We start from the raw sequence: 24,120 nt of genomic DNA on the forward strand, positions 1-24,120 counted from the left end.
GATTCAACTATATAAAAAGTGCAATGTGAAAGTATGTTAAAGTTAGAAATATGGTGTACCAACATCATCCAGAAGCTCCTCTTAGGGAAAAAGTGAGTAATTCGATAATATTTATACTTATGTCATCGTTAAAAGTTCGCATACTAACATTTAAGAATTCAATGAATTTCAGCTGGAACGTTTCAATGGGCTATGGAGAATTCATAATGGGGAAGCTAAGTTCATTCACCACAAAGAATATACGACGTTGTACCGACGTGCTCGGAGGTTCATTGACGAACATTTGATGTGTCAAATTCAAGAATTCACATATTGAATCCTATATATGTAATGCGCTAATTTCCTAAACTATGTAATGAATATTTTGTTTCTGAAAGTAAAGTATAATAGGAATATAGGATTATGTGGACATCCATAAACACTGATTTTAACAATCGGTTTATATGAGTATTGAAAAAACCCGGTTCTGGGTTTACTTCCTCATTTGAAAAGACTCAACCCAGAATCCGTTTACAACTGCACTAACATCAACCGATTCTGGTTCGAGTTTTTTTTTTATTTTTTTTTCAAATTATGATGATGAGTTAATGGTAATTGATTTCAGGGTTAACTTGATTAAACATCATTTAATCACTTAGTTTTGCCATTTAGTGAAATAGTTGGATAAGGGGTTATCCATTTTACTTTAAAATATTCTTTTTTGTCTTGTAGTCGCGGGACCCAAATAATCACAGTAGGCCTCAAACTAGCCAGGTTTTAAAAACGGAAATGTAAGTGCAAAAGCATATTACAAAAAAAAAAAGTTGTTTCTTGAAAAGATTCATTAAATCCGTCTTAGACCAACCTGAAAAGTAACTCTTGCGTCGGTGATGTACATTTGAGAACGGGTATTTACTACTAAGTACAATTCAAAGCAACCAAGTTTTTCCAGAGACAAGATTTATCACTTTACACAATGTTTTCACATGCTAATATGGATCACAATTCAAAGTCTCTACAGTAGCTCCTAGTTTTGCCACAACTCCAAGAAGAAAAGTCTAGCCAATCAAATAAACATAATCACGACATTAGGCACTAAAATCACACTGAACTAGTATAACAAAGACAATGATGCAAAATTAAGTAAACATGGTGTTACAGCAGATTTTACCTCCAAAGCAGTTATAGCACTGTTTGCTTCCCATGTGAGCGCACGTCATGCTTTCAAACTTCTTCAGTAGTGCAATTTTCTGCTACGATTTAAAGTTTTTAAGCATGGTTGATAGCTCATATAGGGCTATTAGGTTGGGAATACAATTCACAAGCAATTGGCAATTCATAGCACCGGGAGAGTATACTTCAAAGATATCGTATGAAAAGATTATTGATAGTACAGAGATTGCGGATGTTGCAGGTCTTCTGGAGAATAAGATCATCCCACCAAGAGTGATGTTCCTGACTTGGGAATCCCTGCACGAATCTTTACCTACAAAATGTATGCTCAAAAGAAGAAGAGTTCAGATTCCATCAACTATATGTATTCTCTGTAATGAGGAGGAGAAAGACCTAAAACATCTTTTTATTCATTGCAAATGGTCGAAACCAATATGAGATTTCTTCCTTTCTTCTTTAAGGGTTAACTGGTCCATGCCAGAGGTCTTTAAAAGTTTTGTTGAATAGATGGAAAATTTACAAAGTTAGTAAGAGGAAATCAATTGTTTGGCAGTTAACTCCTTCTGCCATCTTTTGGGAGATTTGGAAGGAGAGGAACTCGAGAATTCATAGAGGAAGAAATAAATCTTTTGAAGATATCAAGATGCTGATCATTTAAAGTATTTTCTTGTGGAGTTCTCCGAAGAATATCTTCAAAGATTACACGGACAATCAAATCTTGTTTCAATGGAACACTATAATTTCTATGTAATAGGAACTTTTTGTTATTCTCTGTTGTTTTTCTAGAGATATTGTGATTTTCTGTAAATCTTATAAATACCTTTTTCCATTTTAATATATCCTTCCTTTTAAAAAAAAAAGACTTCTTCAGTAGGGTCTCATAGATGGATTGTATGGAAGGATTGCTAACCTATAATCAAAAAGAACTGTCGCTCAGTGGCAGGATTAAAATCCAAGAAACTTACGTCTCAGGTCTTTTAGTATATTAAAGTTGGAAAGGAAGTTACTTAATATTGACCATCGTATGTATCGAGAATCGAGAATACACCTTTACAGAACCCAGGAACTCTAACTTCATTAAATGATTCTTGGACCCACAACTCATACACCTACACTTAAATAAGACGGACCAGTTTCCCATAACAATCGTAAATGATAAACGTCTCGACGAATTTCTCCCCAAATTTTTCACGCAACACACAAAATACTGGGTCCCAAAACCCACCCTTTATAATTCCTCTATGGGGATCCGGAGCTGCGTGTATTGGAAGAATTCGCCGGTCAGTGTAGCATTCCTCTATAACAATAGAGTTAAATCAATATCAGTCAACTGTGGTGATGTATGTGGCTATCTGCCTTGTGTATTGAATAAACATAAACGAGACTGGACTCAACTCAATCTAATTAAAACCTATTCAATAACATCAAACCAGGGGCGGAACTAGGATTTGGAACCATGGGTGGCTTGGAAATTGGAACAAATTTATGCATACTTGTAGTTTTCTACCCTGGCTTGACAACAATTTCGGCTAGGTTTGCATTGGAGTGGGATAAGTACAACAACCTATTTTAGAAATTTTTTTTAATAGGTTAGTATACATGCAGATCCTCCCCTGATGCAAACTCTGCCTCATTGCAGATCATCTTTGACATAAATTGACTCGGTCTTAGACTATCCGACTTGGACCATGTACCCTTATTCCTGAACCAGGTGATTTAAGTGGATCTCCCAGTTTTGGAACATTTAAACCGTACAAGAAGTAGGAATGTAAGAAGGTGGTCTACACTATATAGTTTTTCAGGGAAAACTTGATTCCAATTTGTGTTATATGATCTCATGTTATATTTCAGCTTTCGTTAACATACCAAAATTTAACTATAAATGCATTTCCTTTTGGGTTTTGTGGGAAAAAATGATGCCGAAAATGTGAAATAATGTGGAAATGACTATGCCATTTGTCAACGTATTTCTTCCCTCCATATAAAGGATGAGGTAGATATTAAATTTGTTTTTTTTTTGTTAAAACTTTAGTTTTGTTCAATTAGATATGGTATATCGATAAAACCCTAGTCAAGTTTAATCAGGTCTCGGGTTCATACTCAACGGGCCTGGTGTATCTCCTTCGCCTATCATACATTTGATTAAGTAAACATTTAAGTTAACAGACTACAATGTCATTTTACAACAAATTACTTTCAGTCAGATTGATCCATTTAACTCAGTCTGTTAATTTAGTTTAATTTAAAAGTTCTACTGACCGAACTATTGACCAATAATTTTAGACTTCCACGACCTTTTCTCATAAAGACAATACATAGAAAATAACTAACTATTTATAAATATTTACCTTTACATTAACATATAGAACTATATAAAAAAAAAAAACTATCTAAGGCCCATATTAAATGGGCTTTTATCCTTCCTAATAGTGTATTATATCCTCTTCATCCATTGGCGGCCTCCACTCTATTGCATTCCAAGGATTAAGTTCAAGAATGCCATAGATTTTTCACAAGTTGTTTCTGCAGGAGAAGATGATATTTTTTTTGTCGTTGCTTCTCTTAGACTTCTTCATCTTATATTTTGTTATAAAAGGAGTCGTCATTCAAATGTAGTGAGGTAACAAAAGGCAACAACAAATTTTCTGTCTTCAGAGATTCATTATGAAGAATAATGACAGAGGAAGGTACATCAAAGCAAAGTGACCGTAGCTATGTGACGTTGAGGTTGCGGCAGAGTTGTTATCTGATGATGATCCAGGAGGTTCTAATCCAAAACCTGTTGATCCGGTCGGATCTGATCCAAATCCAACTGGTGGAGTTAGATCTGTTCCAAAGCCGCCTGTTGGAACGGTTGGGGTTGGTCCAGGAGGGGTCGGAGTGTTGACGATGGATGGACTGGAGCTAAAATAATATAACAAATATATCATTCTACACACTTATTCCACTTATCAAGCATACAAAATTGAAGAATAAATGTCAAGTATCTTTTACCTAGATGATGGAAATTTGCATGTCCCAGAACCTGCAAAAAATTAACCAAAAAAATAATTATTAAGATACATTACGTCAAACTTTTATCAACTAAACATTTGCTAGGCTAACAACCAGTTTCTTGTAAAATATTTTTATTTCAATCAATAAATCTTATCTTTATAATAATAATAATATAAGTATTTTAAAGTAAAACTAAACTAAAATTTAAAATTTAAATAAGAATAATAAACTATTTATATCGTTTGATTGCTTGTACATCGTTAAAACTAAAAATATATCGTATTATTTTATTTTTAGACACTGTTTCAGAATGTGTTTATCATCAGCGCAATAACACTTCAACGTGACAATTTACGAAACAGAATTTTACAGTTTATAAGCTTTTTTGGCAATACTTTACGTATTATATCTACAGTGTTCATATGTGTAGCTACTTTATTATATCTACAGCGTTCATACGTATTATATCTACAATGTTTATACGTATTTTTTGGAAATACTTTACGTATTATATCTACAGTGTTCATACGTATTATATCTATGTATCATATCTACAGTGTTCATACGTATTTTTTGGCAATACTTTACATATTATATCTACGTATTATATCTACAATGTTCATACGTCTAGCTACTTTATTATATCTACAGTATATCACAAGAGTTTTTCAAAAACTCGCAACAATACCGAACTTTCCATAAGAGACATATCAACTTGCCATAATAGTCGATGAATGTACGGCGTGAGAGCAACTGCAGTGGACGACTAAAACCAAATTTTTAGTCGAGTGGGCTGGCGTAGTGGGACGGACCATAGATCAAAATTTGATCAAAGAGTAAAACCCAGAACAAATTTTGTCGACGATCAAGACCAAACCCAAATATAGTCGGGCGTTTATATAATGTCCGCCTACACTACGGGCGTTGATATAATCTCCGCCTTTCATCGCGCGTTGGTATACATAACGCCTCTCTTTATGTATGGCGTTCATATAATACATATCTTTATTTGGGGCGTTATCTTTATCAACGCCCCACTTCTTTTTTTTATGTTCATATAATGTACGCCCCACTTCTTTTTTTTCAAATCTTTCTTTGGGGCGTTATCTTTATCAACGCCCCACTTCTTTTTTCTTTTTTCTTTTTTCTTTTGTTTTTTTTGAATCTCCCCGCCTAAACTCAGGCGGGATCTTTACAAACGCCCCATTTTAGGCGTTATCTTTATCAACACCTGATTCCAGACGTAAGCTTTATCAACGCGCGACCAAATTTACTCTTTCTCCACTGCGTCACACGACGGACTAAACCCAAATTTGGTCTTTTTTTTAGTCTTTGATCTTTGGTTATACTCGCACCACTGTGGACGCTCTGAGGGGGGTTTTCAGGAATAAATTACTGAACCTAGATATGTAAATTCTGGACTTCTACGTTTTATCAGCAAAAATAAAATAAGATGGAAACTAGTCAAGGCCGAATACGACAGGGTTGGAAATAGTAACTGGTCATGTGCTTAGACCTTACTAAATAATATTGTAATAGAAAAGAAAAAATCCATAATCGGGATCAATCTTACTTGGGTCTGTAGTGGTTGTCATGGCAGTCCCTCCAAAACTGCAGCTAGTTGGCGCAGGATTCTTCTGGTAGTAGCTATTAAATGCAAAAGATGCGTGATCCCGAAGTGTATTTGGGTTGTAACAACTTCCTCCTTGTTGAATTTTCGAACAATCTGCACCACCGAATCCACAAGCATAATCAAGAGCGACCTGCAAAGCCGTCTGTGAAGCTGATTGACTTGCAACACACCATGTTCCTGAACCACCACCGCCACCTCCATTTCCACCACCAAAACCACCTCCATTACCACCGCCACCTCCTCTACCACCGGCACCTCCATCACCAAAACCGCCATCACCACCACCAACGGTGCCGCCGCCGCCACCTCCACCACCTGAGGGGGGAAATGGGGGAGAAATCGTGGGATCAGTTATGGTAGTTGGTGGTGGCAAAAGTAAAAACGGGGTTGGAGGTGTTATAGTTGGTGGGGGTTGGAGAGGAAAAATTGGAGTAAGAGGGGTCAAGGTTGATGTAGGTGGAGATACAAATGGGCCTGTAATAGGTGTTACTGTGGGTGAGTTAATGGGATTAATCACAGGGACTGTAGTTTGATCCCTTATTGTTCTACTCAACACTACATTTCTTTCATTTTCGACGAGTTTTCTATGAGAAGAGATTTGTATATGTGCTTTTCCTTCATGATTCTTCTCTGTTTTACTTGCACCTATAATTCCAAAAAAAAAAATAAAAAAAATAAAAATAAAATTAGTCTAATCATTTTGGCCCCATTTTTGCAAGAACGTAACAAGAATTTAAACATATGCAGTGAAACCAGTTATACAAATATTCTACTAAACCTGAATAAGAGAGACCCAGGAGGAGGAGGAAAATTGTGCAATGAAAAACTCTACGGGTGTTCATCTCTCCTGAGTTGCTGCAAGAAACTAGTGTTTGAGTTTTCTTGGTTGCCTCTTCTTCTTCTTCTGTGGGGTTGTCTTGAATTAATAAAACACAAATGCCAAGTTAAAAATGCTGCTGCTGATTATGATGATGATGATGAGGAGGAAGATGTTTGAATATAACAAGAGAAGATGATATTAGAAAGGGTTATATCATATTTCTACGTATTTACTTATATGATTAAAGAAATGGAAACAATGTGAAGAATCGGAGCTTTCTTGACAAGAGAAAGAGAATAAAAGAAAACTTGAAAGAAGAAAAAAAGGATCAATTATAAGCTACGGGCAAGATAATTAAAAGTTGGACACGAAGAAGAGAAAAGAATAAAGATTACAAAGGAAAAGAGAGTTGTTTAGTTTCTAAGTTTAAGTCTGTTTGTGTTTTTACTTTTGGTATCATATTTTCAAGATTTTTGTTTTTCTTCTCTTTTACGACTGTTTTATGGGACTAAATCGAAAATCGAAATAAAGATGTGAACAAATATCACAAGGGAAAAAGGTTTAGTAATCTAGAAGAAGAAGGCATAAATTGAACTGGAATCAACAAATATTCCAATTACAGGAGCATAGAAGATCTGGATTCTACAATAAAAGGGCTTCAAAGAGTGTTTTAGCTGATGTTTCAAGGTAAACTTGTCCTCTCAATCATCCTCAGCCAAAATGTCTCCCTCTTCAGCTTACTGCACTCAAGAAAATGAGTTGGCCTGTGATCCTCAACAGGTGTTTATTCCATACTAGAGATTAGTACGATGCTCCACTCCCTGGAAGTTGCAACTCCATGACCTTTGTCAGGAACCTGAAAATACACAGCGTCAGCAAGTCTCTAGTTCATGAGATATAAAAATAACTTAAGAAACAAGAAAAATCCTTTCTGAGAGGTTTTCAGTGCTAGTGTAGTTGAGTTCTTTATCCCATACTTTCAGAAGAAAAGTAGAGAGATCTACAATCAGGGAAAGCTTACAACTGTGAACATTTTCTATAGGGATCAAGAGAGTGGTAGGGAAGGAAACATTCATAGACTAAAGTCTAAACACGAACATACTTTGCGTCATGAAGTGTGTCAATCTTACCACGTAAAATCCAAGGAAGCGATCGCTGAGGAGCATCTGAACCTTCTCATAGAAAGTTGGAAGGTAACCATGAGGATTGCTTCTGCAATCCTTGTTGGCATGACCTCACTTGTACCCTGAAGGGGTAAAGATGATACACTTCACTCCATTTCACAGCTTGTTACTCTCAAGCTTTCGAGCATGGCCAGTCAGATCCTGCACAAGGTAATAAGATTTTAAAAGTCAGATCCAGCTTGACTCTGCAAAATACAGTACATCAGCAACTCAATTTCCAATGTTTATCTCGGTAAATTTAAACTTCCCATTAGGTAAGGTGATGCAAAATAAGGATCTTATGCCGAATTATGAAAACAGTGATAATGATCAAAGAAAAAAGAAATCAACTACCTGTGGAGACATCTGAGAAAGCATCCACCTAAGCGGCTCCAGGTCATGCAAGAAATCATGCGCTGGAATAGCCAATGGGAGAGTGAAATGCTGATGCATACCAAACACAGAGAATCTCTTTCACTCGAAGGTAGTCAGGGGGACTTACACCATACAGGTAACCTGCGATTTGTGTCCTGGGATCTGCTTCACGGATGAACTTCAAAATCTTCTTCTGCATAACAATAGGGGTATCCCTTCTCCTGCTCACAAAAACCTCATCAATTTAAAATCAGAGAACACTCTTTAACCGGGAAAAAAGAAGAAGAGAGAAACAAAGAAAACATCAACCAGGTAGATCAAATAGTTAGTTTACCTTAATGTCCTCCGAATTAACATAAATAAATGAGACTCGGTGTTGGCATTCAATCTGTTTTATCTGCTGACATAGTTACGGAGATGGAGTAATCTCAGCACCAACAATAATACCACAAATCTCAGACTGGATCAGCGCCGATGTGTTCACATTCTTCTTCTTTGCATAATCTGAGGGTGTAAGATCTCTCAAAGCAACCTCTACCTGCGTTGAGGAAATTCTTAGTCAGCCCTTGTTTGCACAAATACCAAACACTTGCACATCTGACCACGTCAAATTCACATTGGTCTTTAAAAATGTGAAAAGAGGCTTGCCTTCATCCATTGATCATCAGTGTGAGAAGGCCAAATGTGACGTGGTCCAGTGACAACCATTGTATCAGGCTTTATCAACATATTTGCCTTCTCGTTGTTCACATGTAAGGTGCGCAAGCTCAACCGATCAAACGCGAGAGAGCCGTGTAAGACGATACACTCGTCAACAGATAATCGTAGAGATTAAACAGAAGCATTTGTGGCTCAAGCCTTCAGCATTAAACCACCTAATTTCTCAATCTTCAAGCAACCTGGAACTCATTGCCTTTAGTAACTACATTGGGGAAATCGAGCAAGTGGACCTCCAGAGGGTCAAGCATTCCTTTACGAGTGACAATAATCTGCTTTGGATGCTCCTCAACTGGCAAGGACCGCTCAAGACCAGATACTTACTATGCAGTTTTCCACTTGCCCAGCATGCCGATACGTTTCTGCCCTGCCCACACACACATATGGATGACCTATGGATACCACATGTTTGTTAAACCATGAAGTATAAACACTGAGATCAAAAACCAAACACAATAAATCCATAAAACACTTCTAAAATTGTACCTTCAGAAACAATTGTCCCGTCCTTGGATTGAATATAAAGATTGAACCATTAATGGGTTTTGTTGTGTGATTTCCTTCAAATTTGTGGATTGTTACACTATATACGTTGGTGTCATCGACAAACTATATTATTTGATTGCTGGAAATCTCTCCATAGTTTTGAAATGACAGATATAGTCCAGTAGGCTCAGAAGGTTACAACTGTAACCCCTTCCTAATACGCTCCCTCAGCACATATAAAAGCTGGATTTGACTGCACATGAAACAGGAACCATCAGTTAGGCCTTAGAGCATCCACAACCATAAATGGTAAAAACTATCTTAATATGCTAAATATAGCCTCCCATTTTAACATACAACAGCTGAAATCACAATGAAAAAGATTCCTATTAATAGAAGGTGGAGTTTAAAACATTTTCCAAATTCAAATTTCAAAAAGTAGGTCCACTATTATAAGCCAAACGGGGTTTCAAACTCTTTCTAAAGGGTTAAGCCAAGTTTTAAACTGAGCCCAAGAGTTTGGCGTGGTTTTAAACTCTGGGCGAGGTTTGAAATGGCGCCCTCAGTTTCAAACACCTTATGCCAAATTTAGGAATTGTAAATGTATATGGTATAAGTAGCAGTTTACACTCTCAGACATGGTGTCAGTCGTATAATCCATGAATTTCGCTCGAGGATAATGTTCTATATCATGGGAATCATAACTTAGCCAGCATGCTAGGCTTTGACATAGGCCACTAATGGGCTGCAAACAGAAGAACATCCGCACAGGATCTATCCAACCTTAACTCTTCTTTGGATGAGTTGTCTCCTTCTGCACAGTCTCTATTTCCCAATGCAACTAACTCTTGATCTAAGACTTGGCAGAGATCCATAACTACATTCTCTTCCTACACAGTCTCTATTCTGACCTAAGTCACAAATAAATATCGATGCTGTTTTTCTTAAGGAGACCAGACAGAGTACCCATACATACAAGTTAAAAGCCGTTCAGGCTGGCTACGGGGCATCCTGAATCAAAGCATGAATCATATTATTATCAGAAGAATCACATGACAAACCATTTCTCCACATCAAAACTAAACCTTCAGAAAGACCAACAGGATCTAAGACTTGATGATGAGGAAATTGAAATGGGATTAACAGAGGCATGATTTTGGATTTCTCAAGTTAAGTTTCGCAAAGGAAAATCATATCAGGATTTTGGGTTTCTTATCAGATCTTTTAAATGATTTCTAGTTACAGGAACATTCCAAGATAAAACGTCCATGATTGATGAGACAAATTATGGAATGACCTAAAAGTAATGGTGAGAACAATAATCATGAAAGTTTTATCTCGAAATTACAAAATTAGAATGCAAACTATTCTGAGAAATGCAAATGCAAATTACACGAGAGATTGATTTTTACCTGATCAATAAAGGTATATCCTTCAGCAGAAGTACTAAATTCACATTGAAACAAAACCCTACTCATAAAATAGTAAGTTCAGATGACCTTGATAAAACAAACTCTCAAGATCCTTGCAATAGAGAGAGAGAGATTTGTGGCTTCACAAACAATGGAGATGCTTTTTTTGGTTTCTCTTACCAAGAAAAGGCTGTGGTGGTGGAACAACAGCTAGACAGATTTGGGCTGCAACCATTATGCTGAGCACCAGTATACATATAAATCTGACAAGGTTGCAGAGGTATATCTTTTCCTATCAGGCACGGTCCTATCAGTTTTGGGAGAAGGCAATATTGTTTATTTTTAAGCATGAGATCCAGTAGAACTAAAAATAGGAGATGACCAACATAGCTACTGCTTGTGTTATTTAAATGTCAACCTATGATTGCACCAAAACATGGTCAGCAGTCAGAAGTTAGCTTTAGCACAAATTTAGGACTTCTTACATATCAATCAGATAAACTGACAAGCCACGGCAATTTTAGACATGAAGCAAACATCTGGAGTACTCACAAAAGATTGTGGACTTTATGCAGAAGACAAAGAAGGAATTAGGACAAAGAATTATGCTGCATTAAATTTCCAACAGAGCCGGTGTAATATAACTTGCATAATAAGAGTACAGTGATGTTTATGTGATTCTTCAACCAAACCTGATTTTTGAACAACATAGCCCGCCGCAGAAAGAAAGAGGAAATACAACCAAAAGAGTTCAATGGGGTTCCTCTTTGACCAACTTGGTCCCAGAATATCAGTAAGGAAACTAATCAACTACAAACACAACTCCTCACAACTATTTATGGTTAGTCGAGTGAGGAGTACCTTGGCAGCTCTTGTCCTTTAAGACACAACAATTAGCTTAGTTGTGAACAACAGAATGGAATCATAAATCATATTAACAGAAAAATTAATAGGGCAGTTTCCTATTCAAACTACCACCTTCTGCAAAATGACACTAGTAACTACAACACTAACAGAAGCAGTATCATAGAGTTAAGACGCAAGTATTCCCTACTACTGCAAAAACACCCATTTCCTTGATTTTGCCTGCATATACTTATTCAACTCCATGTGTACATGAAATACCACTAACAAAATGCACAGTTAACAAAGAAATATAGCGTAACCCGAAAATAAAGAACACAGCTATTGGACAGATTATGTTAGGTTCACATAAAGGTTACTTGTAATCCAATTTCAAAAATGAAACTCAATGTCTTGAGAATGATATAAATATTACTTCTAGAAACTCAACGAAGATTACCAGTTTATATGTTTTCAGGGTTCACCATCCATCCTCCTGGAGCTGCTCGAAAGAATAATGACGGCTTCCAGTTTCTTCAATTTCAACTGGCTCCATTATTTTTGTACCTTCTTCCCCTAATTCTTTCAGCGAAACTAAGGTGTTCTTGTGAAGGGATACTTCAAGAAGCCAATCCTTGAACTTCACAAGCCTTCTGGAGGTTGAAGTTTCTGGATCATAAATGCTGAGATGGTTAAAATCATAAGCTAAAGCACGATCACTCTTTGTAACGGCAAACAATTTGCTTATGTCAATCCTAAACTCTTTACTCCAAACCAATGACTGATGTCCCTCTCCTTCTTTCATTCCTGATTGAGATTCTTGTTTTTCAGTAGCCATATGTCATTAATTCTATCTCCTTCGACCCATAGATAAATAGCAAAAGACAAAAACCCATCCAAAACCCCTATCCTAGCATCACACCAATCACTGTCTGGTGGCAAAGGAGGTGGTGAAATATGTTCACAAAACTGTTCCTCAGCCAAATCAAAGGGGATAATCATTTCCAATTTATCGTCCAGCCAATAAAGAGCTTCATCAGCAAATACACCTTGTGCCCATTCATAGTTGGATTCAAAATTGAAGTTCGCAAGCTTTCTCCAACCATTTCCACTGCCTAGAGTGTATATGCAGACTTCTACATGGGTCTTCAACACAGCTATTCCTACAACTTTGTATTGATTTGTTTCAGAAACATAACCAAATCCAATAGAATATGTGTTAATTTTAGGAAGCATAACACTTTCTCTGGTAACAGGGTTGCAAATCCAAACAGATGGGTGGTAGAGGTCAAGAAGACAGATCAACCCATTACAGGAACCAAGAAAGTAAAATTGCTTAGGTGAAATTAATCCTTTTAATTCTCTGAATGGGCGTGGCCGATTCATCACGATTCTCATTGTATTCAATATACCAAAAAAATCTCTTCATATACGTCAAAGCAAGAAAACCTAACTCACCAGAATCAGCAGCAGATCCAGAAGGATGATTGAGATGTTGTAAGTGTGTTTTGGAGAATAAGGATGATGAGAAACAAGGTTTCTCCAATTTGTGCATACCAACTTACAGTCAAGGACTGTATCAGCAGGTAAGCGAGCTAAAACGTCTAACGTAATCTCCAAAGGAAGAATCTTGAAATAATCCATGAACCATGAAATGAAACCCTTTATGCTTGAAGAAATAGTGATGGAAGATTGGGGTTTTAGGTCTGTGGAAAGAAAGAGTAAAGCAGGAAGAAAATGAAAGGGTCCATATAGTGAAGGAGATGGATTCGGTTATCTTCACACACACATTTTATATTTTGGCAGCCACCTGAGTAAATGGATTGTGTATAGTAACAGATGGACCTTAAGAGCAACTGCATTGATACGATCAAAATCAAAGACCAAATACCAAAAAAAGGACCAAATTTTGGGTTTAGTCCGTATTGGTACGCTACGGTGTACGAGTAAAATTTAGTCGAGCGTACATTATACCCCCGCCTGACCCAGACGCACATATAATATCCGCCCCACCATCAGGCTCACATATAATGTCCGCCCCATTTTATTCAGGATCATATATAATGTGATCCCCACCATCAGGATCACATATAATGTGATCTCCACCATCAGGCTCACATATAATGTCCGCCCCCCATTTTGAAACCATCAGGCGCACTTTATACTTACGCCCCACTCCAAACGGTTCTTATATCAACGCCCCACGCCAGACGGATTTTTAATCTCCGCTCGACCAAATTTGGTTTTGGTCTTGGTCCCAGACCAAATATAGTCTGGAATTTGGGTTTAGTCTGGTTTTTGATCTTTACTCTCTTCCACTGCGTCATGTATTGGGACCAAATATTTGGGTTTAGTCGTCCATTGTGGACGCTCTAAGGTACATTACAATTTAGATTAACTCGAAACCAAATTCCTTCAGCCTCAAAGTGCATTCCATTTTTAAGAAAGAAAAGAAAAAGAAGAAGAAGAAAGAAACTAGAAACCCTCATTAGCCAGATTCCCTCATACTGTTTAACTACTGCATCTTGCGCTGACGCTGCTGTAGCTTCACACCTTGAAAATGTTCAAGGCAGATTCACCACCAATCCCTATGGAACGGAAATGAAGGTAATAATCTGTAAACGTAGCATCTCTGTATACACGCGGGTTTTCTTCAGAGATTAAATCATTGATAGGTCCATACAACTTGATGCTATTTGGTTTAAAGAAACATGGAACTGACACTCTTGGTTCGATGCGGTTAGCAAGTACGCGATGCTGCACACTCTTAAACCTGTCATTACTGACAAACTGCTCAAAAGAAAGAAATTTTTTTTGTTTTCATACGATTCGTGTCAACTCAAACTTAGCAGTTGTTGTAAATGACATGCACATTTGGTAAGAAAAACAAAATTACCTGGAGGAAATCACCAATGTTTACTATTAAAGCACCAGGGATAGGCTTCACATTAACCCAATAATTCTGGTGACGAACTTGCAGTCCACCAATATGATCTTGGAGGAGAATGGTAAAAAAAGCTGGGTCTGCATGCTTCTTTGTACCTAAGGTTAGTTCAGGTTCAGGGCATGCTGGATAATAATTACCATTAATGGCCAAACTCTGGTTGCAGTCCATGCCTTTGAGATGGTCCTTTCTTAGCCCTAGAGCCTCTGAAAATAATTCAGTAAGAGCATCTCCTAGATCGATGATATACTTCCCGTACGCGAGCATAATATCCCTGCAAATGTCTGGCAATTCGTGGGGATTGATAGGTTCAGGACTTGAAAATAAACATCGAAAGGTATCCCTCCAATCAGCAGATTTTCCTTTGTAAACGTCAAGATACATGTCGCATTGAAATTTTGCACTGTGGTCTTTGGTGTAGAATTGTTTCTTGACTTCCATATCTTGTTCATGAAATTTATGAACACTTTGTATCATTTCCTTGGTCACGGTGAGAGGGATTCCGTGATTTGACAACTGAAAGAACCCCCAAGTCATTGATGCATGCCTAATTTCATCGACAATATCTTCACGTCGGCTATCCATGCAACCTATGTCTATCAATGGAATCTCAACACCCTCATCATGAACAGGTAAATCTTGTGCTAGCTCATCAAGTTTCCGGATAAACATTTGTGGAACCTTTTCAATTCCAGCATCAACCAGTCCTTTAACACCAGCTTTGGCATCTTCGAAAGTCTTAAACTCTTGGTTACGATCATAAGTCAAAACTTCCGGTGCCTCCATTTTGACGAATCAAATTCCTATGCGTGACTTGTATTAGCATTAGCAACAAAACAAGTATCATTATTTATCAAGCAAAACAACCGATACTTGCAGAGGTAGATTACTTTATTTTATTAGGCCAGTCTAAACAAGTTTTCTCCGGCTCTCTTAGAGCTCCGGTGGAAATTGCCACAAGACAATCAAACCACTACTAGGTGCTACTACAAAATTATAACAAGGAATCGAAATATATACCTTGGAAAGCATCATAATTTATACTCCAGAATTCAATTCTAGTAACAATTAATATGTTGAATCACTTGGGAATTTAACATTATAAGCCCTAAATGTGTTTACATATCAATAAAGAAGTAGAAACAATGGAGAGTTTGCCATACTTACTTGTCAACAATAGATCTGTGGCAGGTTTTGGGTCTTCTTTATCAACAATTTGAAATTTGTAAGATATGGAAGGAAGGAGATAGAGCTCACGAACTGCAAATATTCTACAAAATGAGAGGATCCAACCTGAGTTAGTTCAATCTTTTCCATAATTGTTGTGTGAAGGAACAAGGAGAGTAGTCGTGGTCGTTGACCTTTGTCGTTTGCGGTGACTTACACGGAGCAAACCCTTTGTTGAACTCCCTAAACTACTTCATAATTTACTGTTTTCGCAACAACCAAAACTAAAGATCATGTTTTATGTGGTCCTGTAACCTGCTATTGATTAAGTTATTCTTCTTCTTGGCTTGAAATTGCAGTGTTTATTGGTATTGGATTTCTTGCAACTCTTGCACAGATTATCAGTTGGTGATATTGTTGCAAAAGATGGAATGGTGTTTGATCGTTAATTTTTATAACGATTGCCTCTACTGAATACAGGGTTCAGGATGCTTGAAAACCATGTACAGTCATCCTTTGTCTAGTTTCCCTTCTGTTTCCCATTTTTAGTGATTTATTAGTGTCTCCCCCGTGCGTTGCACGGGGATAAGTTAATTGAGTTACTATTTCTGCTGAAAATGTAAAGATGGGCCTGTCCTATTGTTTTATGAATGCAGCATTTTCTAAGGTTGTCTTACATACTTCAGAATATATTCATTCATTTGAAAGTGCTAAGTATTTCGAAAGTGCTAAGAAAATATAGTTCACAACTATTACTAAGATAGTTCTCAAACATTTATTTGATATTCAACTCAAAGTACTAAAAATAATAACTAAGAATCAAATTATTAAGAAAGTAATTTTGCCGAAATGAACTAAGAATGAAACTAAAAATGAAATTACTAAGAGAGAATAGCTAAAAATGAAACTAATAATAAAACAATCCTACCCAAATCACTAACAGAGAATCATACGCACTCTACGCATCCTCATCACCTTCATCTCCGTTTTCATCACCTGCACCTTCTTTTTCATCCTCGTCATCTTGTTTTTATCTATATCGTCTGCCATTTCTATTATCTTTTTAAGTATCCCCATCATCTTCTAAAAGCATCCGCCTTAGCATTTTTCTTTTTTGCTCAGTGGTGGTCTTACTTTTTTTTCACCATAGCATTTTCATCTTCATCTAAATACTCTTCCATTTCATCATCTTCCTTTTCAACTACCATACGCCTTAGCCTCTTTCTTTCTTGATGCTTTTATATTTGGCGTGTTTTATCCTTCTAAAGTCTGACCTTCTGTTGCTTGTCTTTTTGTGGTGTTTTCGGACCCAATTGCTCACTGGTGATGTTCTTTTGTTTCACTATAATATGAACTTTCAAGACTGTGTAACTGTCCGACTGTTTTTGGATGTTGTTTTCAGTCATCTTTAGCTTGAATCCAAACTTTTCTCCAATTAGTCTATCAAACACTTGTGTAGCTTTTTCTGGTTCACCCATCTACAAATCGTGTAACATTTCAGTTTTTTATTTTTTTTGGAAATAATATGTGTTAATCATAAGAGTAGATAAGTGTCTTACCTTCTCGCAACGCTCAGCGTATGCAACATGTTCAGCCGCGGTATATTTCAGCATCTTCTCGACATTAAATCCGAAAATTATTAAATCTGCATATTCTGCGTTATCCTTGATCCTTATGGTGATCCGATATCTCTTTCAATGAATAGTAATTAGATTAGGTTTCATTTTTTATCATATAATTGACATATTTTATATTATTCCCTTATCATGGCAATACTTCTCCATCAAAGCTGTTTTTGCATCTTGGGCAAGTAGTCTGTCCATCCTTGTTTTGGACTTGTTTTTTTGCATTTTTTGCAAGCTATGTAATAGTAGTAATACCAACCCTTTCCTATGTCAAATAGGAATCACATGAATTTGCATTTATCTGTATTATTAAATTTTTGAATTAATATAAGACAATGTATAACTACAGCATAAATTTGTATTTATCGTATTCTCATTGTCCATCAGCATCTGACTGGCTTCATACAGGGAAATTTTGTCTTCAAAAAGATCTTTCTCCTGTTCAAGGTGTATCTCTTATATTTCTCCAGTTTCTTCTCCAAGCCTGTGTAAACATTAGCATGGTTTAATTTTATTTTGTTTATCTATATAGTAGCATGTTTTAATTTTACTGTGATTATCTATGAACTGCATTCATATGATGGAAAGACTGATTAACCCTGTAATAATAACAAATAAATTAGGTCACTGGTTTTAAGTTTTTTTTTATGTATACATTATATGCATTTTTTACCCATGCGCTCTTTGACAAATGTTCCTGTGACCATGATGATTACTGCGGCATTTTCGTTACTATCTAGTATTCCATCATCTATCATAGTCGCTAATTCACCCCATAGAGTTATCTTCATCGTCTCTCCCCTAATACAGGTAATAGTAAGTGTTAGTTCTTTTATCTTATAATCCGTACTAAATTAGTTTGAAATGAAAAAAGTAGTACCCGTCATCGGTTGTGATGTAAATCTCTCATATGTTGACATCTTTAGTTTCATCATGTTCCTCAACTTGTTTGATGATGATGTTTGATATGGAGTGTAATCTTCCTATTACATCTGAAAGATAAGCCAACGTTATGCTATTATCGAGGATAAATTTTTGGATTGGTAATAAAACTTGGTTTATGCTTTTACTTGTACAGAACTGGTTGTCGTTTTTCCTTCCAGGTACCAACTCCAGAGGTTATAAAATTATAGCCGTTGAATTTTGGCGTGCTTTCTGGACTTGTTTACCTGCGATAATGTTATAAAATTATATATACTCAATTACTCATCCACAATTGTCAATTGGAACAAATGAAATCTCTAAATAGCTCGATGGCAGTTATAGTTGAAAGAATGATTGGGGAAGAAAGAATATCGAATGAAAAAAATTGGTGAGGTTGCTTAAGTTGTGCATCTATCATATATTAATCAAGTGAACAGAATGTGTTTCTATAAATAACCCAAGTGGAATAGTATTTAACGGACACTGGGTTAGAATTTATGCATCCAATCATTCCAAAAGTAGTGTGGATCATATTTCATCTTCTTCAGAAGTCATTGCCATTTAAAACAAAATTGTCATTTATCTGCATAAAAGAGCAAGAATGCAAATGGAAGAATCTGCACTTTTTTGAAATGATCAATGGATTAACATGGGTCGTTTTTGTGGTTAAAACTATCATATCCAAAAATGTTATTAGTTCCATATACTATTAAAATTGATAGTCATATTTCAGCAGATATAATCTTAAATACAACGTATTTGGCATATAGTCCCACCTTCAACAACTAATATAAGTGTTTGTACTGTACAACCCTTTTGGAGAGCTATCTGCTAGCATACAACTTACTATGAAGTTATATATGTCTAATTATCTTTTTAATCCGAAGCTTAATCATTAATTGATTCAAATAGGCAAGTAACCTGTAATTCCAACTTTGTTTGTTGGGCATCCAACATCCGATAATACTGGGATCATTAGAACCTCGCTGCATGCCAAACAGCCCTGCAAAAAATTAACTGGTTTAGTTACAAAGATAAAAGAATTATTCAAAAATCATTAAACACTTTATTTAATTACTTAGGGCAGTCACCTCGGGTCTTCAGTTATGTCTTGTTAGCTTGTTTCTTTGCTTCAAGCTTGAGATGGTGCGACGTAGTTAATCATTAAGATCACTGATATGCATACTTGTATCTCTAGAAACGATAAAAGTAAAAAAAATAAAAATAAACACAAATATTTATATAAGAAGAAAAGCCATAGCAAAGGATATTGAACAGAAAGTTGAAATTATTAAGAAAGTTCAAACCCAAAACTATTAGAATCAAAACAAAATCTTCAAATATGTCCAAGAAAGATTATGGGTAATCCCCAAATCATAAAACCTCAGATCTATCTCACCATCCCTAATAAACCTCTGCAAAATAATCTCAATTTCTTCTTGTATTATTAATTTTTTTTCTTAAGCATTATTAATGTTTTTATATCTTCGTTGATCTTTGGTTTGTTACAATTGGATTCCGCAATACAAACATCATACATATTAAACACTTGAAACCTGTATATATGAGTGTCACAGAGATATACATAGAGAGAGAAAACTTATACCTGGTTCGAACTGATAAAACACACCTGCAAACACAAACCCGACCAATAAAGAAATCCAAAAGAAAAATTATTGAAAACCAAATTCCTATCTAATGTTTAACTCAGTTTATAAGAACAAATCGAACAAATAATAGATGTTAAAGTAAAATAAGAAGTCTGAGATTACCTGGTTCTCTTTACTTGCAGTGGAAACATCAACAATAAACATCACCAATGCCATAACAAAAAAAAAAGCAGTATCAAATCCACACCCTATGATATAAGAAAAAAAAAATGGATAAATTGATTTGAGAACAAACGACAACGAAAAAGATAGAGGGATAGTAGAGAAGGCGTAGAAGAAAATAAAAATTGGGGTTTCAGAAAAGTTTCAACAACCATGGGTGTTCAGCGCCAAATATTTTTGGATGCAGAAAATCAGCGAAGTAAGCTCTCAATCCCATTCCGTATGCGGCAAAAAATAGTAAAAGAATCCGAAAATATTTCAAATGCTCAATTCCTATTGGCAGGAGGCCAGGACCTCTAGAATTAAAGCTTTTGGCCTAACTTTGAATGTGAGACCAGCAATTTCTACTCAAATTATATATACAATGTCAATTTCCATTTCTGAGCGACTTCTATATTGTTGAAACTAGCTTTCTGGGTTTTGCACTTTTTGCTCAATTGGTCATCATCCTGCCAACGTCCATAACTACACAGTCTCTATTCTGACATAAGTCACTAATAAAATCTCCATGTTGCACATTCATTCATCACAGAATAAGGTTATCAGTGACTCTAGCCAGCAATTGAATATGACTTTCGATTAGCTAAGACAAGAGATTTTAGTTTTAGAGAACAAAACACAATACAAATTAAGAACAAGCAAAGGTAGATCTCATTATAAGTAAACAATTTTGATACACCACTAAATATTAAATAATAGATGAAGATTCTTCTTTGGAAGTAACCAGACACGGAATTTGATACACCACTAAATAATGGAGTAGATGAAGATCCTTCTTTGGAAGTAACCCAGACACGGAAGATGGAATTTCACATAGGAAAATGTCAATATATCATGTATTAAGTGAACCTGTTATAGAGAAAATAACCTAAATCTTCTCCTTTCTCTTTTGGAGAAAAATGAAGGTTTTATGTTTCTGACAGGAAAAATCATAGTGCAACCAAATTTTTGTTGTTGTTGATGCTATTGTCTTCCATGATTTTGTGGGCTGCTGTTTATTTTTAGGATTAGGGTTCTGTTCCTTTCTCACACAGGCGAGGGAGGCAGCAGGCAGCAGCATAGCTTGAAGGAAGAAGAAAACCTTTTTTTTTTTTTTTTTTGAAAAGTACGGATTCCTTTTATTCATTAAGATTGGATTGTTCTAGGGAAAGCTATCCCAACATCATCATTCGTTACAATTACATTGAGTGATTTCGGGTATGCATTGTCTCACACCCGGGTATGAGTCGTTGTTGTTCATGTGTGTAATTGAGTGTGTGTTGCCAGGATCGCCAGTCCATCCGTCGTTTGGTTCGCCTCTCGATACACATGCGTCATAGAGTGGTTTGTGATCTATTGGAGATGGAATTGTATTTCCTGTATCATTGTACTAATGATCCATGGGTTGTCTTCTTTCTTGTTAGTTAGCATTGAGAACAGCGCCTTCGAGTCCGTCTCAAAGATGATGTTTGTCCACCTTTATGATGTCGCCATTCTTGCTGCAAGCAAAAAGGCCCAAGTCTCAGCGACAAGAACCGTGGTTATCCCAATAGGAGCCGCCATTGCCATTATTACATTTCCATCTGTAAGGAGAAGAGATCTGAGTTTAGGGTTTAGTTGTTAATGTTCATTTCTTTTTATTAGTGGATCTAGCGGATGTGACTTACATCTTGTTTGTTTGCAGCTGACTCGGCGTCTGGATCTGAGTCGACCTCTGATTCGGGCCGAGTGAGCAGTCAGACCGTTTGTTTTGCATTTTGAGTCAGATCTGACTCGACCTATGACTCATACATAACCCCTGACTCGGACCCATTTGAGTCAGCTAACAAAATACCCCTGACTCACAGGACCAAACCACTGACTCACGTTTTTTGAATCAGATGAGTCTGATCTGACTCAAAACAAACATATTGAGTCAGATCCAGATGAGTCAGGTGATTTCACTCAGATCCAGGTGACTCAGATCCAGACGACTCAGATGAGTCAGGAGTAAACAAACACAGTCTTATTTACATATCTGATCCAACCCAACTGGGACATAATCTAAGCCTTTGTTGCCTAATGACTGGTGTTTTAGGCTTGGTGCATCCATTTCTCGGTAATGTTGGTGGTCATTTGCGAGTTCGATACACCTTATGCAAATATCTCATAAAATTGTAAGGAAACTCATCCTTGATCCTTCCACCAAGGGCAAGCACTCTGGTGCAAAAAAGAAATTGGCCGGAAGGGTGAAAATGTCAACCGCTATGGCCTTACCTAGTGCTTGACGCAAACTTCGCCAAAGTTAAACTTGACCAATTCCACAACTTCTTAATTATTGATTCTAATTTGCAGTTTCTATCGATATAATCGAGGAAAAAGATATTTTTTATATTCTTCACATAGTATAGCGATAAGTTGATTACTTGAAAGTTCTATATGTATGTATATATATATATTAAAAAAGAATTTTCTTAAAAGTTAATCACTATTGATTTTGATAAAATCATGATCTCAGTTAATCGGATTGAATTCATTAGCGAATCTTAAATGGAAGATGTTTGCATCTTGGGGTTAAATGTATAACCTATTAAATACGTTTTGTCATCTTTGTTTTTTCCAAATATTTTTAAATCACGGTTTAAATGGACGAGTAAAAAATAGTTTGGGTGAAATGGCCAAAAAAAATAGTAAGGATGAAACTGGTTTCATCCTTACTGGTTTCATCCTATCTTAAATTTAAAAAATAACAAGGATGGAACTGGATACATTCTGTGTAAATTAAAAATAAGAAAAAATATTTGAAAATGGGCACGATGAAACTGGTTACATCCTAATTATTTTTACATTTTTGTCCATTTAAACAGTATCAAAATCTAACTGTCCATTTCACCCAGGAATTGTTGATTTTGGTCTTTTTAACCAATTTTGTGTATATAAACAGAAAATGGGCTATATAGACAAAAAGGCGTGTTCTATGGGCCAAATGGAAGGGTAGAGATTTCGTCTGGGTCAAATGGACAGTGAAACTTTTTATATGAAACTGACCTAATTACCCTTACCTTTCTTCTTCCTCTCTAGATAACATCGATCTCCTCCACCGTTTCCATTACTTTCTTCTTCTACTCTCTGCTCTCGATCTTCTCTTTCTCTACCACCACCATCATCAACTATAAGCATATCTCTCAGCACCACCATCGACAATAACTATCGCCGCCATGATTCTACACCGTCTGCACCATCATCATCCTTCTATACCACCTCCGCCATATCAAACTTTTCTCACCATTAAACACATCAACATCCACAAAACACCAATATCAACTCCACCATCGTTAAAGAGATCTGCAGATGCCTAATTTGGGTTTGAATCAACCAATTTTAGAAAATCACTCATGATTATACCAAAAAACGCAGGTCTGGAAACCCTAATTTTGTTTTTTATTTTATTTTCAAAAATAAATGGATTGATTGTCTTTATTTTAGCAGAAATTGGTGTATGGTGATTTTAATTTAACCTTACCTGCTGAACCTAAGTTGAAATTAATTGATTTTATGAATTTAATTTTCATCTTCATTGCAATTTCTTCAGAGTACTCTGTTTTTGATAAGAAATGGATGAAGACTATGCTCAAATTGGTAAGTTTCTTGACCTTAATTGTGTTTTGATTTCAAATTTGTTCATCTTAATTAGATGAAACTGGTTTTATCTTGTGCTAGATTGAGTTGAACATACATGGCTAAAATGGGTTTCATCCTATACTAAATTGGGTCGAATTTTCTTTCACCCATTTTAAACTAGGATGAAACCGGTTTCATCTATAGGTAGGATGAATCTATTGGTGTAACTGGATTTTAGTTGGTTATTGTAATGACTTTAAAGTTTATGTTGTGGATGAAAATGGTTTGCATCTGGTTATGTGTATTGTATGGTTTGCATCTGGTTATCGAAGTCATGCCGCAACAAGTGATTGTAAGAAATGCCCAAGTGAGTTTTTATGGCTAAATGTTGAAGGATGTAACTGGTTTTCATCTAGCACTAAGATAGGACATAACTGGTTTTCATATGATA

General features: G+C 36.2%; 2 protein-coding genes and 2 long non-coding RNA genes across 7 annotated transcripts; all 4 read right to left on the reverse strand.

Moving 5' to 3' along the window:
* Window positions 1-3,407: 3,407 nt before the first annotated feature.
* LOC113355753 (transcription initiation factor TFIID subunit 15b-like) lies at window positions 3,408-6,813 on the reverse strand. Its single transcript, XM_026598689.1, has 4 exons — window positions 6,561-6,813; window positions 5,723-6,427; window positions 4,147-4,177; window positions 3,408-4,056 (listed from the first exon to the last, which is right to left on the reverse strand). Exons 1-4 carry the CDS (start codon window positions 6,622-6,624, stop codon window positions 3,804-3,806), a joined length of 1,053 nt encoding a protein of 350 aa, XP_026454474.1. The 5' UTR covers window positions 6,625-6,813; the 3' UTR covers window positions 3,408-3,803.
* Window positions 6,814-7,162: 349 nt separating this feature from the next.
* LOC113355755 lies at window positions 7,163-8,676 on the reverse strand. The gene is made up of 4 exons (XR_003362597.1): window positions 8,475-8,676; window positions 8,120-8,361; window positions 7,733-7,927; window positions 7,163-7,458 (listed from the first exon to the last, which is right to left on the reverse strand). It is a non-coding gene; the product is annotated as an uncharacterized LOC113355755 (long non-coding RNA).
* A 113-nt stretch (window positions 8,677-8,789) lies between these two features.
* On the reverse strand, window positions 8,790-13,333 carry LOC113355756. The gene is made up of 3 exons (XR_003362598.1): window positions 12,059-13,333; window positions 9,344-9,596; window positions 8,790-9,249 (listed from the first exon to the last, which is right to left on the reverse strand). It is a non-coding gene; the product is annotated as an uncharacterized LOC113355756 (long non-coding RNA).
* Window positions 13,334-13,941: 608 nt separating this feature from the next.
* LOC113355757 (1-aminocyclopropane-1-carboxylate oxidase homolog 1-like) lies at window positions 13,942-16,218 on the reverse strand. Of its 4 annotated transcripts, none has more exons than XM_026598693.1 (4): window positions 15,927-16,218; window positions 15,710-15,813; window positions 14,495-15,355; window positions 13,942-14,388 (listed from the first exon to the last, which is right to left on the reverse strand). In XM_026598693.1, the coding sequence occupies exons 3-4, from the start codon at window positions 15,326-15,328 to the stop codon at window positions 14,146-14,148; spliced, it is 1,077 nt and encodes a 358-aa protein (XP_026454478.1). In that variant the 5' UTR covers window positions 15,329-15,355; window positions 15,710-15,813; window positions 15,927-16,218; the 3' UTR covers window positions 13,942-14,145. The 4 variants fall into 4 exon arrangements, with proteins under 4 accessions (XP_026454478.1, XP_026454476.1, XP_026454475.1 ...); XM_026598691.1 differs by having other exon boundaries at window positions 14,495-15,345; window positions 15,904-16,218; XM_026598690.1 differs by having other exon boundaries at window positions 15,904-16,218.
* Between the last annotated feature and the right edge of the window lie 7,902 nt (window positions 16,219-24,120).

The sequence above is a fragment of the Papaver somniferum genome, chromosome 3, assembly GCF_003573695.1.
Source record: "Papaver somniferum cultivar HN1 chromosome 3, ASM357369v1, whole genome shotgun sequence".
Lineage (NCBI taxonomy): Eukaryota > Viridiplantae > Streptophyta > Magnoliopsida > Ranunculales > Papaveraceae > Papaver > Papaver somniferum.

Excerpts from the sequence above, each read along its gene's own strand:
- LOC113355753 (XM_026598689.1), bottom strand. The coding sequence starts at position 6,624 with ATGAACACCCGTAGAGTTTTTCATTGCACAATTTTCCTCCTCCTCCTG. Across the intron at positions 6,428-6,560 it reads CCTGGGTCTCTCTTATTCAG|GTGCAAGTAAAACAGAGAAG; the intron begins GTTTAGTAGAAT and ends TTGGAATTATAG. Across the intron at positions 4,057-4,146 it reads TGCAAATTTCCATCATCTAG|CTCCAGTCCATCCATCGTCA; the intron begins GTAAAAGATACT and ends ATATTATTTTAG.
- LOC113355757 (XM_026598693.1), bottom strand. The coding sequence starts at position 15,328 with ATGGAGGCACCGGAAGTTTTGACTTATGATCGTAACCAAGAGTTTAAG. Across the intron at positions 14,389-14,494 it reads ACATTGGTGATTTCCTCCAG|TTTGTCAGTAATGACAGGTT; the intron begins GTAATTTTGTTT and ends TCTTTTGAGCAG.